The sequence below is a fragment of the Sus scrofa genome, chromosome 1 (genome assembly GCF_054392235.1).
Source record: "Sus scrofa isolate SSC_HxYL_T2T_F1_AM1 chromosome 1, Sscrofa_HxYL_maternal_Yorkshire_Landrace_v2.0, whole genome shotgun sequence".
In the NCBI taxonomy this organism is placed as follows: domain Eukaryota; kingdom Metazoa; phylum Chordata; class Mammalia; order Artiodactyla; family Suidae; genus Sus; species Sus scrofa.
The window spans coordinates 71,266,719-71,285,497 of NC_139383.1; the positions used below are offsets into that span (position 1 = coordinate 71,266,719).

General features: G+C 40.7%; 1 protein-coding gene across 7 annotated transcripts in view; it reads right to left on the reverse strand.

The window, feature by feature from the left end:
* HACE1 (HECT domain and ankyrin repeat containing E3 ubiquitin protein ligase 1) overlaps positions 1-7,960 on the reverse strand; it is a 110,951-nt gene extending 102,991 nt beyond the window's left edge. For 6 of the 7 annotated variants that reach the window (XR_014805799.1, XR_014805742.1, XM_084960113.1 and 3 more), the window contains exon 1: positions 7,636-7,960. Coding sequence is in view for 2 of the 7 variants with exons in the window: in XM_021096191.2 (XP_020951850.1) it covers positions 7,636-7,711 (76 nt within the window). In the remaining 5 variants the exon portion in view is untranslated. 7 annotated transcript variants of the gene reach the window in all.
* Positions 7,961-18,779: the final 10,819 nt, after the last annotated feature.

Genomic DNA, 18,779 nt, shown 5'->3' on the forward strand with positions numbered 1-18,779 from the left:
ATTTCAAGAATCTTCTCTGACCACAATGGCATGAAACTGGAAAGCACAGGAAAAGAAATGAAAAATAATTGACTACATAGAGACTAAATAACATGCTACTAATAACCAATAGGTCAACAAGGAAGTTTTTTTGTTTGTTTTTTTTCTTGTCTTTTTGCCATTTCTTGGGCCACTCCCACAGAATATGGAGGTTCCAAGGCTAGGGATCAAATTGGAGCTGTAGCCACCAGCCTATGCCAGAGCCACAGCAACATGGGATCCGAGCCGCGTCTGCAACCTACACCACAGCTAACAGCAATGCCAGATCCTTAACCCACTGAGCAAGGCCAGGGATCAAACCCGCAACCTCACGGTTCCTAGTAAGATCCGTTAACCACTGAGCCACGCCAGAACTCCAAAGAAGTTATTTTCATCTTGAGACAAACAACAATGAAAACACCACTATACAAAATCTATAGGATGCAGCAAAAGCAATTCTTAGAAGTTCATAGTGACACAGGCCTTTCTCAAAAAAAGACAAGAAAAATCTCAAATAAACCACCTTACCTACCACCTAAGAGAATTAGAAAAAGAAGAACAAATGAAACAGTAGAAGGAAGGACATCATAAAGACCAGAAAGGAAATAAAATAGAGATTTAAAAAATAGAAAAATAAAATCAATAAAACCAAGAGCTTGTTATTCAAAAGGATAAACAAAATTGACAAACTTCTGCCCAGGCTCACCAAGAGAGAGAACTCAAACAAAAAAATAAATAAATAAATAAGAAATGAAAAAGAAGAAATCTCAACTGATGGAGTAGAAATACAAAAAAATCATAAGAGAATACTATGAACAGTTATATGACAACAAAGTTGAAAACCCAGAAGTGGACAACGTCCTAGAAACATACAGCCCAACAAAACTGAATCAAGAAGAAATAGATAAATGTGAAGAGAACAATCACTAGAAGTGAAACAGAATTTAAAAAAAAAAAATTGCTACAAAAGTGTAGCAGATGGCTTCACAGGCAAATTCTACCAAGCATACAAAGAATTTACACCAATCCTTCTCAAACTCTTCAGTCTTTTGGCTGAAGAAGAGGAAACATTCCCAAAGACATTCTATGAAGCCACCATCACTCTAATACCAAAACCAAAGATACTACCAAAAAGAAAATTATAGGCCAATATCTTTGATGAATATAGATCCAACCACACATTAAAAAGATCATACACCACGACCAACTTGGATTCATTCCAAGTTCACAAGGATGGCTCAACATATGCAAATCAATCACTGTAATACACATTAACAAAAGAAAAGTCAAAAACCACATGATCATCTCAACAGATATAGAAAAAGCAGTTGACAAAATTCAACATCTATTCACGATAAAAACTCTTACCAGAGTGGTTTTAGAGGGACCATATTTCAACAAAATAAAATCCATTTATGGCGGAGTTCCCGTCGTGGCGCAGTGGTTAACGAATCCGACTAGGAACCATGAGGTCGCGGGTTCGGTCCCTGCCCTTGCTCAGTGGGTTAACGATCCGGCGTTGCCGTGAGCTGTGGTGTAGGTCACAGACGTGGCTCGGATCCCGCATTGCTGTGGCTCTGGCGTAGGCCGGTGGCTACAGCTCCGATTCAACCCCTAGCCTGGGAATCTCCATATGCCGCGGGAGCGGCCCAAGAAATAGCAACAACAACAACAACAAAAAAAGACAAAAGACAAAAAAAAAAAGAAAAAAAATCCATTTATGGCAAACCCACAGCCAATACAATAACCTAGAAAAGCTGAAAGCCTTCCTGCTAAAATCTCAAACAAGGATGCCCACTCTCATCACTTCTATTCAACATAGTATTAGAAGTCCTAGACATAGCAATCAGACAAGAAAAATAAAAGGTATTCAAATTCGAAGGAAAGATGTAAAACTGTCACTATATGCAGATGACATGATACTATATATAGAAAACCCTAAGGCCCCCACACAAAAATGACTAGATATGATAAATGAATTCAGCAAAACAGTAGGATACAATATTAAAATTCAGAAATTAATTGCATTTCTGTACACTAAGAATGAAATATCACAAAAAGAATGTTAAAAAAACAGTATCTTTTTAAATTGCAGCAAAAAATAAATACCTAGGAATAAACCTAACCAAAGAGGTGAAATACTTACATGCTGAGAACTATAAAACGTTAATAAAGGAAATGAGAGAGGATTCAAAGAAATGGAAAGATAACCCATGCTCTTGGATTTGAAGAATTAATACTATTAAAGTGGCCATATTACCTAAAGCAATCTACAGATTTAATTGGATCCCTATCAAATTACCCATGACATTCTTCACAAAACTAAAACAAATAATCCTAAAACTTACATGGAACCATATAAGCCCCAGAATTGCCAAAGAAATCCCAAGGAAAAAAATCAACAAAGTAAGAGACATAACTCTCCTAGACTTCAGACAATACTACAAAGCTACAGTAATCAAAACAGTGTGGTATCAGTACAAAAACAGACATACAGATCAATGGAACAGAACAGAGAGCCCAGAAATAAACCCAGATGCCTATAGTTAACTAATCTTCAACAAAGGAGGCAAGAATATAAAACAGGAAAAAGACAGCCTCTTTGAAAAGCAGTGCTGGGAAAGTTGGTGCATGTAAATCAATGAAATGAGAACACACCCTCACACAATGCAACAGAAATAAACTCAAGACAGTTCCCTTGTGGCACAGCAGAGTAAAAAATCCAACGATGTCACTGCAGCTGCTCAAGTCACTGCTGTGGAGTAGGTTCAATTTTTGGCCCATGAATTTCCACATGCCACAGGCATGGCAAAAAAAAAAAAAAAAAAAAAAAAATTCAAAATGGCTTAAAGACTTAAACATAAGACATGACACCATAAGATTCCCAGAAGGAACACAGGCAAAACATTCTCTGACATAAATCACGCAAATGCTTTCTTAGATCAGTCTCCCAAGGCAATAGAAATAAAAACAAAAATAAACAAATGGTATCTAATCAAACTTAAATGCTTTTGCACAGCAAAGGAAACCACAAAAAAAAAGGGGGAAAAAAACCTACAGAATGGGAGAAAATAGTTGTGAACATGACAGACAAGACCTTAATCTCCAAAATACACAAACAACTCACGCAACCTTATGAAGCAGGTACTATCATTACCCCCTTTTTAGAAATGAAAAGGCTGAAGCTAAGCAAAGTACAAGCTGTGACGTGGCATTAAGTGCCTAAACTGGAATCCAAAGCTGGCTGATTCCAGAGCCCTCACAATAAAAATCTTACAGTGTACCCAGTATACACTATATATAGTAACCAAAAGGTCTACAATTTTATTCTATCTCATTTTTCAAAATGCTGACTACAACCACTAAATTATTCTCATTAACTACTAGTGAGTCACCAGTAGAGTTTAAAAACACTGCACTAAGCCTCCCTCATCATGGCAACATTCTTTACCTCTCATGTAATACATGCCCCAATTAAAATCTGAACTTGGAAACCAAGACAATTTCAATTAAGTCATTCCATAATAAGCAAAGTCATAAACAGGAAATATCCTTATTTATGAATTTAAACTCAGAAATCAAGATAGTACACAATTTTAAGTGAGCATCATAAGGTTCACATGGATTTTACTTACAGGGTATTTACTTAGATAAAATTTAGATGTAGATCTTACCTTTTAAGTCACACCTAACCTTATAAAAAAAATATATATATATAGTTCACAAATACTAAAAGGTATGAAGACACAAATATAACCACAATTATGATGCCGAAAGGAGACTATCCCGAAAATACTGTACTAATAAAGAAATGATTAAAATTTGTTGTCAGGGAGTTCCCGTCGTGGCGCAGTGGTTAACGAATCCGACTAGGAACCATGAGGTTGCGGGTTCGGTCCCTGCCCTTGCTCAGTGGGTTAACGATCCGGCGTTGCCGTGAGCTGTGGTGTAGGCTGCAGACGTGGCTCGGATCCCGCGTTGCTGTGGCTCTGGAGTAGGCCGGTGGCTACAGCTCCGATTTAACCCCTAGCCTGGGAACCTCCATATGCCGTGGGAGCGGCCCAAGACATAGCAACAACAACAACAACAAAAGACAAAAGACAAAAAAAAAAAAAAATTTGTTCTCAGGCACTTTCTTCTCCACACTCATGAAGAGGCCTTGAGAACAAGGTATACAATAAAAGCTTTCAGAGTAAGGAGTTCCCATCATGGCGCAGTGGAAACGAATCTGACGAGGAACCATGAGGTTGCAGGTTAGATCCCTGGCCTCTCTCAGTGGGTTAAGGATCCATTGTTGCCTGAGCTGTGGTGTAGGCTGGCAGCTGTAGCTCAGATTGGACCCCTAGCCTGGGAAGCACCATACGCCTCGGGTGCCGCCCTAAAAAGACGAAAAAAAAAAAAAAAAAAAAGTTTTCAGAGTGATGAGAAAAGCTTAATTTCTCATGTTATCAGGTATGTTGGTTATTTTTATTAACAGGTTCAAAACTTAAAAACTACAAGAAAAACCTTAAAGAACAGGGAGCTCTGATTCATTAGGCTAAACACAATTTCTCTTGAAACCACAAAATGGTAGCAATTAAAAAAAAAAAACTAATCATCAGTCAAATATATGTTCAAATGAGCTCAAGTTCTATTGTTTTATTAGGCAAACTGTAAATGCAGTAGTTTTATTTTTCCACATAACTGAACAATATAAAACAAAAGAACTGAGAATCTATATTCAAAGATTTTTTTAATCCTTAAAGTCAACTGAGAATCTATATTCCTAAAATAATTGCTTCCCCTTCACTTCCTCGCTCACAAGAATATTCCTATATTAGTCCTGCCTAGGATGGCTCAATCACCTGTACTCCATTACTTAGCAGGAATACTGTACAAGAGAAAAGTTAATTTTTGAGTGAAAGCTGATTAAAAACTTTCCAACCTTTATAATTTGTTCAAATCAAATGTTTATTAATCGTTGAATGCTAACAGGCCAAGATAAACATCTGATTATTTCCTAAATTTAGATCTCAGAATTTCTGCTTGGCTCTTAAAATTGAAACACAACAGTCTAGATTATTATGTTCGGAATATAACACACACACATTTGAAAGAGCCAATCTCAGAGAACTGAAAAAGGATTCATCAGAACTTAGGAGACAAAGATAAATTAAAAGAACAAGATGAGCAGGAGTTCCCACTGTGGCAACATGGGTTGAGAATCTGACTGAAGCAGCTCGGGTGGCAGGGGAGTCACAGGTATGATGCCCTGCCCCATGCAGTGGGGTAAAGGATCCAGCACTGCCGCAACTCCAGCTACGGCTCAGATTCAATCCCTGGCTTGGGACTTCCATGTGCCTCGAATGCAGCCATTAATAAAAAATAACTAAAAAGAAAAAGATGAGCAAATTCATAAAGTCAAATAAAAACAAATGTAAGGAACCAGGGAAAAGTTTTATTTTTTATTTTTTTGTTTTTTAGGGCCACACCTCAGCATATGGAAGTTCCCAGGCTAGGAGTCAAATCGGAGCTACAGCTGCCAGCATACACCACAGCCACAGCAATGGAGGATCAGAGCCACGTCTGAGATCTACACCACAGCTCAAAGCAACACTGGATCCTTAACCCACTGAGCAAGGCCAGGAATCAAATCCGCATCTAAAGGATACTTGTGGATTCGTGTCTGCTGAGCCATGATGGGAACTCCTACTTTTAATTACTATAGTTTCCATGGACTCTTTTTGTTGGAAATATCTAAAGAGTTGAGACGTTAACAACACAGAGCCTTAAAAATGTTGATACAATTTTATCTATATTCTTCTATGTAATAAGCCTAAGGAAATATTTATACAGGCAGACTAAGATTTTAAAATGTACAAAGCTGTTCTTCATAAAATCTATTATAAAAAAATTAGGTTCAATGTTTGCTACAGGTTATCCAATGAAACCCTCAAAATCATCAAGAATATTTAAAGATATAAAAAAAGTGTATGTTTTCTGAAAGCAAAAGACTATATGCAGTATAACTTTAACTTGGTAGAGGAAGAGAAAGAAATAATAATAGGAGGAAATAAAGAAAATACTAACACTGTTTACTAATGAGTACGAAATAACAGATTTTTTTCTTTCTTTTCAAAATTTTCTACAGTAAAAATAAATTACTTTTAAAACCAGGAAACAAAGTTTTCTAAATCACATTTTTTTTAAAAATTAGGATTTAAATTAAGCAATACAAATTGCCATATCAATAAAACTATATATGAAGTCTTCCTCACCAACTGACACCTTTAATTTGAATGTGGAAAATGAGTTAGAGCAGCACTAAGAAATGGACTCTAAAGTGAGCAGTTTCCTGGTGGCACAGCAGGCTGACTGGGCGTTGTCACTGCTATGGCTTGGGTAGCTGCTGTGATGTGGGTTGGATTCCTGGCTTGGAAAGTTCTCCATACCGCAGGCATGGCTGGCGGAGGGTGTAAAGAAAACAGGAAAAGAAAAAGTTGAAGCCGAAAGTCTTGTTACTAAACTCAGGATTATCTTCAGTCTAGTACTTTGCACTAGCAATATACCAAGTGCAAAATTCTTTTTGAGAAAACGGTCACCACAAATCATCCTGTTCTGAATCCTAGGTAGAGAGCAAGGAAATTTTTCTTCAAGAAAATTATCTCCAAAGTCCCCAGTCCCACATTTCTGGGATGACTCTCTGCCAAGGTGTTCTTTCCTAACCTACAAACCACTTCACAGTAGCCATTCCAAGAAAGTTTCGGGGAAAATGATATAAAATAAACTAATACAATGCATTTAAAAAAAAAAAATCACCAGCCATAACCCCTACCCCTACTCTCACTAGGGTACACAATCAAAAGCTTCTTAGAGGCAGCACTGCCATCTCCCACTGCCACTAAACCCTCTGAATTCATGAGGCTGCTAATAAAACGGCTTTCTTTCCCACCTCTTTTATTGCCAGTGTTTTGTCCTGAAGCAACCCTGGCACCCCGAACAAAAGTTCCTAAACTACAGGGATCATGCCTTCCTCCTCTTTGTAGAAGCTCCCCAGCCCCCACCTGTCTGATAAATAAATGATTAAGGCAAACATGCTTGTTAAAGAAAAGTATATATGCATATAAACACACAGTACCTCAAGTACACATTCGATATTTGACACCCTTTTATTTACCTGTCCATTGTCAAAATACAATAGTGCTCTAATTTTAGAAAAGAAAAGACTGCTTAATTCCCTATCAGCCTTTTAAAGTAAACAATACTTTCCGGGAGCATCTCTCTATCCCCAGCAGCCAGCGATTGTAAAATGACCCACAAGAGTAATGTTTTCTGAATCCGGGTCTCCGCCATCCCGGCGATAGTTCTGCTCCTACGCCAAAACCCCTAATCCATAGTCTGGGGAGATTCTGTCTGATCTCGTTCTTTCAGCAGCAGGACCCTCCCGGCCCGTGCCCCTCCTGCAAACTTCCAACTGCTCCCGGCGGGAGCTGCGGGCGAGGGGTGGCCGGGGTTCCCAGCCCCGCCCCTCCCTACCCAGGAAAGTGTGTGTGGGCGTTTGCTCAGCTATTGCCGAGTTCTCCCACCCGACCTCGCCGAGCCCCGCCCCCAGCACCCCCAACCCGGCTCCCAGCTCACCGTCTGGCAGCTCCACGGTGCGCGCGCGGCGCAGAGAGCGCGTCAAGCGGTTGAGCTGCTCCATCGCTCTCTCCATCCTCGGCGCGCCCTCCGCGCTCCCCCTGCCGCGCCCGCGGCCTCCGCGCCCAGCGCCCTACATCTCGCCTCGAGCCAGTCCTGCGGGCTGAGACGCCAGATCTCCCCCGCCAGCGGCCAGGGCTTCGGGGGCAGCTCGGGGCCGCGTCCTCCGTCAGGGGGCCGGAGGCTGTCGGACAGACCACCGAAGGGACACCGGCCGCGTAGCCACGGCTCGCGCCCTTCCTGCAGCCGCCGCCGCTTCCCTTCTGGCGTCGCGCAGCCTTCTGGGAACTGTAGTTCCGAGCCGGCGGAGCCCCGCGCTAGGGGCGGAGCCACCCTGGGTGCGCCCGTGGCTCCTCGCCCCTGCCATGCACACGGCGCGGTAGGGCGGTGTGTGCGTGAAGCCGTACTCGTACTGGGCGTACCCGCAAGTTCCTGGAGAGGAGTCTTGGGTGTTCCCATACCTGCTGCGCACAGCTGTAGAACAACTCCGTTCAATTCTGTCACTCCCCCTGTACAGCCAGTTGGGGGGTTGCACATTTGTTCTTAAATCTATTAGCAGTCATTACAGTTTTGGCAGTTTTTTTTCCAGATAAGTGCACTGTTGAAACATTGTATTTCCATATGTCAAATTTAAAGAATGATAAAGTCAAACAAATCCAAACGCAGAATACACATTTCCCTTCATTGCAAGTAACCGTAGCTTAATTACTTGTCCCCCCTGTTGGGAGATTTCCTGAGGGCAAAGCCTCGCTCTGTCTTGTGCCTGTATTCCCGTACTTACTAGGACACCTGACACAAAATGGAAACTTGGGGGAAGTTATAGATGATGACATCCTGAAAGAAAATTTAAGTTTATTTGGTACAATGCTCAAGTGTCAAGGTGATGACGGATCCCAGTAGGAAACCCAAAGACTGGTTTTGTGAGTAGCAAAACCACTTTGACAAACACCAACAACGTGTGGAAGAAATGAATTATGAGGAAATCAGTGGGGGAAAATCATGCTTGTCAGTTCTACCCACAAGTTGAGCACAAGCTAGGCAAAAGCAAATTTGAAGCAGCCGAAACATGAAAGAATTAATCCAATCCAGGTGACTATGAGCCTACTTAACACCACTGACAATGAAAAGGGAGGAATTTTCTCTTCTCACATATAACCAGTGCCAAGATGATTCTGGAGTAAGAGAGAACCAAAGAGTTTGGTCTTTCTCAGGCAAAGCTGTTCCTGCAGTGAATGAGCACATATATGCTGGTGATATATATTGGCTGGCCCAGAAGAAGAGACTCTCACCTGCCCTTCCAGGATACTAGGGGCAGATGGTGGCTGGCATGGGTGTTCCCTGCCAGTGCCATCCTGAACCAGTTCCAACCTGCATCATCTGTCATTTGTGCCAGTGATGCAACAAGCTCAGGGCAGACCTCCTAACTAGTTGGTTCAGATAAAACCTAAACCAGTCCAGCAGCAAGGTGGAGACTCTCAAACTTCAAAAGAATGCCAAATACTATGGGCCAGGCCATGTCCAACTCTTTGCTACCTGTCTTTACCTAGAAAGCCTTTCCTGGCTTCCCCATACCATTCAGAAAGTCCCCACTGCTATACAGAAGTTAGCTTCTCAGCCTCTGCTATCACTGCTATTCCTTAAGCTGTTGTTCCATGTAAATCTTTTCCGATGTCCTGTGGGCACCAAGCCTGGAGTTTACGTGCAGAGCAAGAACCCCCAATAACTGTGGTGAGCATCACTCCCTGTGCTGGTCACTATTCACCACAGGAACAGAAGATGTTGAAAGAATGTTACAGAATGCTACTGTAGATTGTCACTTCTAAATTTTGCAACCTGATGCAGTCTCTGAAATAGCTCTGCTCCAAGGTGTATGAAACTGTGATACCACCATAGGCTTATCACATTCTGTCCAATAGAACTTTCTACAATGACAGAAATGTTCTATAATCTGCACTCTCTAGAATTAGCAGCCACTAATCAAATGGGGCCACCTAGAGCTTGAAATGTGACTCATGCAACTAGATTTTATATATGTACTTAAGTGTAATTATTATAATTAATTAATTTAATTTAAATAGCCACATGTGCCCAGTGGCTACCGTATTGGACATGGCAGTTTATTACAAGAAGGAAGCTGCCCATGAGGAAAATAAACTAAATAGCTTTTTTTTCCCCTTTGGCCTTGCCCAAAGCATGCAGAAGTTCCTGGGTCAGGATCCAACCTATGCCACAGCAGTGACAATGTCAGATCACTAACCTGCTGCACCACAAGGCAACTCCCCAAATAACTTCATATATCACAGCTGAAGAATTGAAGATTCTCACTTGCCCTTTGGAAGCCAACACCAAGAATATCTAATGAAAGCTTTAAAAGGATATTTTGTATCATAAATTACACTATAGAGCTTTGGGAAGTTCCCCTGTGGTGCAGCAGGTTAAGGATCCAGCATTACCGCAGCTGTGGCAAAAGTGGCAACTGAAGGGCTGGTTCAGTCCCTTGTCCAGGGAACTCCCACATGCAGCAGGTGCAGCTGAAAAACAAACAAACAAACAAACAAAAAACCAGCACAGAGGTTTTCACTTATAATAATCCAGATTATTCTGTGATTTCTGTGACCCAGCTTTAACTTTCTTTTTTCTAAGCTTTACCTTTTTTTTTTCCTATTTCTGAATGTATTTTCTTCCTTAAAATTGATTTTATTAGAGATACCCAAGCTTGCTTAAATTTCTCCATTTAAAAGAAGAAAACAATTCAATAAAAGGAAGAGAGCAGGGGGAAAAAAAAGCAAAGATCAACCATGGTAACAACAAAACAAAAATAAGTTGGTAGAAATAACTCCAAATACATCCTTGGCCATACTCAGAGATGATATAAACAGAGTAAACTGTGGTTAAAAAACAGAAATCTCAGATTAGATGAAAAGTGAAAACAACAATTTACTCTTTCCAAGAGACTACCATTTGCACAAGGACATGGGGAAAGAAGATATATCTAATATATATTAACAAAAAAATCTGATAGTGTTATGTACTGGTCAGGGTTCTTCAGAGAAACAGAATCAATAGGATGTGTGTGTATATGTGTATGTGTAGACATACATACATGTATATAAAAAGAGATCTATCACAAGGAATTGGTTCATGTGATTACGTTGGCTGTCTACTTCAAAATACTCAGTGGGGCCAGCAGGCTGGACCCCCAAAATAATGGACAGAGCAGATAAATTCTGAAAGCAGTATGCTGAAGAATTTCCTCTTACCGGTCTTTTTATTCTATTTTGTCCTTCAAATTATTGGATGAAGCTCAACCTCACTGTGGAAGGAAATCTGCTTTAAGTTCACTGATTTAAATGTGAAGGAGAAAAGAATAGGTTGCCCCAAAATGCGCTATTTTGGCATGAGAATTGTTTGGAGCTGTAGGCAGTTAGGACCCAGAAGATTCAAGAAAAACTTTGACCTCTCCCTCAACTACCTAAAAGAATTCATTTTTTTAATTTTTATTTATTTATTTTTTCTGAAGGCTGCACCCATGGCATATGGAAGTTCCTAGGCCAAGAACTGAATCCGAGCCTCAACAGCAAACTATGCCACAGCTAAGGCAACACTGGATCCTTAACCCACTGTGCTGGGTGGGGGAATCAAACCTGAGCCTCCACAGCAGCAGTCAGATACTTAACCCATTGCATCACAGTAGGAAGGCCTCCTAAAAGAATTTACATGGGGGGCCTGGCTCAGAAAGAGAACTATTTCCAGAAAAGATGTTTTATCTGAATGACCTATAGGTATGGCAGGACAAACATCTAATTACCAAACTTCTGCTCTTCCTATCTTCCTACAAATTACTCCCCTTCCCTTCAAGCTGCAAGCCCGCATCCCATTCCTTAGCTCAGGATGGCATATAAGCCTAAATTGTCAGACTTACCCTTAGGTCGCATATTTTTAAGGGGTTTCGGTAAGTACAGAAAATTTGCTTTTCTGCTGTTAATTTATCTTATACCAAATTAAGCATTAGACCAACCAAAGAACATAGAATGAAAAAGAGGAAAATTCTTCTTCCCCTGCAAAGGTTAATCTTATCCAAAACACCCGTCAAGCAGAAAAATAAAAGGACCAACACAAACAATATTAATATCACCAAAATAAACTCTAAAACAAAAACATTTTCAGAATCGGGGTTCCCGTTGTGGCTCAGTGGTAACAAATCCGACTACTATCCATGAGGATGCAGGTTTAATACCTGGCCTCGCTCAGTGGGTTAAGGACTGGTGTTGCCATGAGCTATAGTGGAGGTTGAAGAACGGTGTCGGATCTGGCATTGCTGTGGCTGTGGCATAGACAGCTCCTATTGGACCCCTTGCCTGGGAACTTCCAAATGCCGCAAGTGCAGCCCTTAAAAAAAAAAAAAAAAAAAAAAAAAAAAAAACCCTTGCTAGAGTCAAAGAGTCACCAAGAAGTTTATAATAGTCCTTGAATTTATACCTAATAACATAGACTGAAAATAAATCTGCACTTGGCAGAATTATAAGAATAAGTCCCAGGATCAACAGTGGTAGATTTGTAACACCTTTCTGCAACTGATAGAGCTAGGAGGAAAAGATGGGTAGGGAGATAGAAGATCCAAAACATTCAACTACAAGTATCATCAGGACAATGTGAGGAACACTCATCTAATAAAGAAGGAATACATGGAGTTCCCATCACGGCTCAATGTTAACAAACCCAATTAGCATCCATGAGGATGAGGGTTTGATCCCTGGCCTTGCTCAGTGGGTTAAGGGTCTGGCATTGCCATGAGCTGTGGTGTTGGTCCCAGACGTGGCTCAGATCCTGTGTTGCTGGCAGTTACAGCTCCGGTTTTACCCCCTAGCCTGGGAACCTCCATATGCCACAGGTGCAGCCCTAAAAAAAAAAAAAAAATGTATACACTTTCCTTTAAAGCACCTTACAAAAGGACAGGAGTTCCCTGGTGATCTTGTGGTCAAAAAACAGCATTGTCACTGCTATGGCACAGGTTGGATGGCCAGGAAACTTCCCCATGCCATAGGCACAGCCAAAAAAAAAAAAGACTACAGTTAATGGTAGTCAGAAGTAAGTTCTTTTGAGAGGAAAAAGATTGTTCAAAAGTTGCATATTCTGTATCTCTAACTCCAAATCATGTGACATCAGCTACTGTATGTTAAATAAAAAAATGTGTTAATACAACAGGATGGCTCAAGGACCCCGAGAGGCACCATTAGAACTCTCTCTGATCTCTGACAGAGTTATCCTTTTTTTTTTTTTTTTTTTTTTTTTTAATGGGTGTTGGATTTTGTCAAAGGCTTTTTCCACATCTACTGAGAGGATCATATGGTTTTTATTTTTCAGTTGGCTAATGTAGTGTATCACACTAATGGATTTGCGGATATTGAAGAATCCTTGTATCCCTGGGATAAATCCCACTTGATCATGATGTACAATCCTTTTAATGTATTGTTGGATTCAGTTGCTAGTATTTTGTTGAGGATTTTTACATCGATGTTCATTAGTGAAATTGGCCTGTAGTTTTCTTTTTTTGTGGTATCTTTGTCTGGTTTTGGTATCGGGGTGATGGTGGCCTCATAGAATGAGTTGGGGAGTATCCCTTCCTCTGCAATTTTTTGAAATAGTTTCAGAAGGGTAGGTGTTAGCCCTTCTCCAAATGTTTGATACAATTCACCTGTGAAGCCATCTGGTCCTGGACTTTTGTTTGTTGGAAGTTTGTTAATCAGTACTTGTGATTGGTCCATTCATCATTTCTATTTCGTCTTGGTTTAGTCTTGGAAGATCATACTTTTCTAAGAATGTGTCCATTTCTTCTAAGTTTTCTGTTTTATTGGCATATAGATGCATGTAGTAGTCTCTTATGATCCTTTGTATTTCTGTGATGTCCGTTGTTACTTCTCCTTTTTCATTTCTCATTTTATTGATTTGAGTCCTCTCTCTTTTTTGCTTGATAAGTCTGGCTAAGGGTTTATCAATTTTGTTGATCTTTTCAAAGAACCAGCTTTTCGTTTCATTGATCTTTTCTATGGTTTTCTTTGTTTCTATTTCGTTGATTTCTGCTCTGATCTTTATGATTTCTTTCCTTCTACTAACTTTAGGTCTTGTCTGTTCTCTCTCGAGCTGCTTTAGATGTAAAGTTAGCTTATTTATTTGAGCTTTTTCTTGTTTCCTGTGGTGGGCTCGTATTGCTATAAACTTTTCTCTTAGAATGGCTTTTGCTGCATCCCATAGGTTTTGGAGTGTCGTATCTTCGCTGTCATTTGCTGCTAGGTATTTTTTAATTTCCTCTTTGATTTCTTCAGTGATCCATTGGTTGTTTAGTAGCATGTTGTTTAGTCTCTAAGTGTTTGTGTTTTTTGCAGTTTTTTTCTTGTTGATTTCTAATCGTATAGCATTGTGGTTGGAAAAGATGCTTGATATGATTTCAATTTTCCTGAACTTACCAAGGTTGGATTTGTAGCCCAGGATGTGATCAATCTTAGAGAATGTTCCATGTGCACTTGGGAAGAATGTGTATTCTGTTGCTTTTGGATGAAATGTCCTATAAATATCTATTAAGTCCATCTGGTTTAATGCTTCATTCATGGCCTGTGTTTCCTTATTGATTTCTGTCTGGATGATCTGTCCATTGTTGTAAGTGGGGTGTGAAAATCCCCCACTATTATTGTGTTATTGTCGATTTGTCCTTTTAAGGTTGTTAACATTTGTCTTATATATTGTGGTGAACCTATGTTGGGTGCATAGATATTTAAAATTGTTATGTCTTCTTCTTGCAATGATCCTTTGATCATTATGTAATGACCTTCTTTGTCCCTTAAAATATTCTTCATTTTAAAGTCTATTTTGTCTGATATGAATATTGCTACTACAGCTTTCTTTTGATCCCCATTTGCATGAAATATTTTCTTCCATCCATTCACTTTCAATTTGTATGTGTCCCTAGAAGTGAAGTGGGTCTCTTGAAGAAAGTGGATCTCTTGAAGACAGCATCATATATGGGTCTTGTTTTTGTATCCATTCAGCCAGTCTATGTCTTTTGGTTGGGGCATTTAGTCCATTAACATTTAAGGTAATTATTGATGTGTATGTTCTTATTGACATTTTATTAATTGCTTTGGATTTGTTTTTGTTGCTCTTTTTTCTTTCTTTCTTCTCTTGTTCTTTTCTGCCTAGAGAAGTTCCTTTAGTATATGTTGTAAGGCTGGTTTAGTGTTGCTGAATTCTCTCAGCTTTTGCTTATCTTGAAGGTTTTTATTTCTCCTTCAAATCTAAATGAGAGCCTTGCTGGGTAGAGTAATCTTGGTTGGAGGTTTTTTCCTTTCATCATGTTAAGTATATCATGCCACTCCCTTCTGCCCTGCAGAGTTTCAGCTGAGAAATCTGCCAATAACCTTATTGGAGTTCCCTTGTATGTTATTTGTTTCTTTTCCCTAGCTGCTTTCAAGATTTTCTCTTTGTCTTTAATTTTGGTCAGTTGGATTAATATGTGTCTCGGTGTGTTCCTCCTTGGGTTTATTTTATATGGTACTCGTTGTGCTTCCTGGATTTGTGTGAGTGATTCCTTTCCCATGTTAGGGAAGTTTTTGGCTATTATCTCTTGGAATATTTTTTTTGTCCCCTTCTCTCTCTCTCCTCCTTCTGGCACCCCTATAATAGGGGTGTTTGTGCATTTAACGTTGTCCCAGAGTTCTCTGAGACTCTCTTCATTTGTTTTCAATCTTTTTTCTCTTTTCTGTTCCGCATCCGTAATTTCTACTAATCGGTCCTCCACCTCGCTTTTCATTCTCCTGCCTCCTGTATTCTGCTGTTAGCTGCTTCTAGTGAATTTTTTATTTCAGTTATTGTATTTTTCATCTCTTCTTGTTTAAGTTTTATATCTTGTATCTCTTTGTCAGTGTTTCCTGTAATTTATCCATCTTTGCCTCCAGTTTTTTTCCAATATCTTGCATCATCTTCAGCATCAACAGTCTAAAGTCTTTTTCCTGGAGGCTGAGAATCTCCTCATTGCTCAGCTGATTTTTTGGGGGTTTTCCTTTCTCCCTCATCTGAGTTATAGTTCTCTGTCTTTTCATTTTTATAGGTTTTTGATGTGGTGACCTTTTTACAGATGATAGAGTTGTAGCCTCTCTTCCTTCTGGTGTCTGCCCCCCTTGTGGCTGAGGTCGGTTATGGAGGCTTGCTGTAGGCTTCCTGATGGGAGGGGCTGATGCCTGCCCCCTGGTAGGTGGAGCCAATTCCAATTCCTCTGGTGGGTGGGTCTTAGTCTCTGGATGGGATTAGAGGCAGCTGTGTGCCTGAGGGGTCTTTAGGTAGCCTGTATACTGAGGGGTGGGGCTGTGATCCCACCTGGATTGTTGTTTGCCCTGGGGCTTCTCAACACTGACTGATGGGGGTGGGGCCAGATTTTCCCAAAATGGCCACCTCCAGAGAAAAGCATGGCTGCTGAATATTCCCAAGAGCTTTGCTTTCAATGTCCTTCCCTCACAACAAGACACATTCACCCCTGTTTTCCCAGGATGTCCTCCAAGAATTGCAGTCAGGTTTGACCCAGATTCCTAAGGAGACTTTGCTTTACCCTGGGACCCAGTGCACGTGAAAGTCTGTGTGCACCTTTTAAGAATGGGGTCTCCATTTCCCCCAGTCCCATGGAGGTCCTGCACACAAGCCCCAGTGACCTTCAATGCCAAATGCTCCAGGGGCCCTTTCTCCAGTGCCAGATCCCCACACGTGAGAGTTTGATGTGGGGCTCAGAACTCTCACTCCTGTAGATGAGTCTCTGTGAACCAATTAGTTTCCAGTCTGTGGGGCTTCCCACCCAGGAGGTATATATCATGAAATCGCCCCTCCTACCTCTTGATGTGTCCTCCTCTTTTTCTTCTGGAGTAGGATATCTTTTTTAAGGTTTCCAGTCCATTATCTTCTTTCTTTTGGTGGGGGTGTCAAACCTACACCACAGCAGCAACCCAAGCCACTGCAGTAACAATGTCAGGTCCTTAACTCACTGTGCCACAAGGGAACTCCTAGAATTATCACCTTAAAGAACAATTTGAAACATTTCACTTCCTGCCTCATAATTATACAAGTGATACCATTCTCCATAATTTAAAGTCTAAGCTTCTAAAAATGCTATTCAAAGCCTGATATAATCTGTCCTCAATCTTTCCAGTCTTGTTATAATAATTGCTTGCATTTGTGGAGTGCTTACTACAACCAGGATTTGTTTCAGAGGAAAACAAGCTATGATTAGAATTCCTAGAAGTTCCCATGGGGCAAAGCAGGTTAAGGATCCAGTGTTGTTTCTGTAGTGGCATAGGTTTGATACCAACCAGCACAGTAGGTTACAGATCCAGTGTTGCCAAAGCTGTGGTGAGGTCACAGCTCTGGCTCTCGGATTTGATCCCTGGCCCAGGAACTTCTATATGTCATGGTGTGGCCATAAAAAATAAAAAATAAAAAGTATTCCTGGATCTATCCCTAGTAACTTCCTTTCCCCACTAACTTTTTTTTTTTTTTGCCTTCTTTTTTTGGCTTTTTAGGGCCACACCTGTGGCATGTGGAGGTTCCCAGGCTAGAGGTCCAATCAGAGTTGTAGCCGCCGGCCTACACCACAGCCACAGCAATGCAGGATCTGAGCCATGTCTGCAACCTACACCACAGCTCATGGCAACTCCAGATCCTTAACCCACTGAGCAAAGCCAGGGATTGAACCCGCCTCCTTGTGGATGCTAGTTGGGTTCATTAACTGCCTAGCCACGACAGGAACTCCCCTACTAACTTCCTTAACTGCTAGAAACCTCCATTTTCATATTTGCAAAATGTGGGTAATTACAGTATCTGTCTTATTTCACTTATTCCATTCTGCATTTCATAATGGGAAACATGGTCTCATATCTTACAGCTTTTTTGTTTCTGCTGCGCCTGTGGTATGTGCAGGTTCCTGGAACAGGGATAAAACTCTGGCCACAGCAGCAACAATACTGGATTCTTAACCCACTGAGCCACCACGGAACTCCCTTACAACTTTTCTTGAAGGCCCATTCTTGGATCAAGGTGCAGAGTTGAAGAATTTAAATAGGCTATTCTCAGGAGTTCCTGTTGTGGCTCAGCAGAGATGAATCTGACTAGTATCCATGAGGGTGTGGGTTCAATCTCTGGCCTTGTTTAGTGAGTTAAGGATCCCGTGTTGCTATAAGCCACAGTGTAGCTTACAGATGCAGCTTGGATCTGGCATCACTGTGGCTGTGATGTAGGCTGGCAGCTGTAGCTCTGTTTCGACCCCTAGCCTGGAAACTTCCATATGTCACAAGTGTGGCCCTAAAAAAAAAAAAACCATGTGCATGAGAGATGTAGTTCCCTAAAAGGTAGAAGCTGAGAGATAAAAAATGATTTGGCCAATACAGAGGATGTGGACTTATTTATTCAACTCTACAAGACTGTGTCTGGTAAAAAAACATCCTTATTTTGGTAAATCTTAGCTATCTATTCTTCAAAAATATTCTTTTAATTTTTTTATGCTTCTTTTGCTTATATTACTAGCCTTGAATTTATCTCCTGAATTCTTCATCATTTTTAGCACTACCGTACTCCCAGGAACCTTTGACTAATTGAATGTCTTAGCACTTGTTGCTTTAAAAAAAAGAAAGCTAGAGCTCCCATTGTGGCTCAGTGGATTATGAATCTGACTAGTATTCATGAGGATGCAGGTTCGATCCCTGGTCTTGCTCAGTGGATTAAGGATCCAGCATTTCCACAAGCTGTGGCGTACGTTGAAGATGTGGTTTGGATCTGGTGTTGCTGTGGCTGTGGTGTAGGCTGGCAGCTGCATCTCCAATTCGACCCCTAGCCTGGGAACTTCTGTGGGCCTCGGGTGCAGCCCTAGACAGGAAATAATAGTAATAATAATAATAATTTTTTAAAATTAAGCTGAACTGATCTAACAGAATTTGCTGTCCCCTCTACTCTTTGTAATAACTCTTGTGGAGGACTGTGCCTCCTCACCATTCTCTTGACCTAAATTAGCCATCTGGGACAGGGTCAAGAATACTTGGTCATGGGAGTTCCCA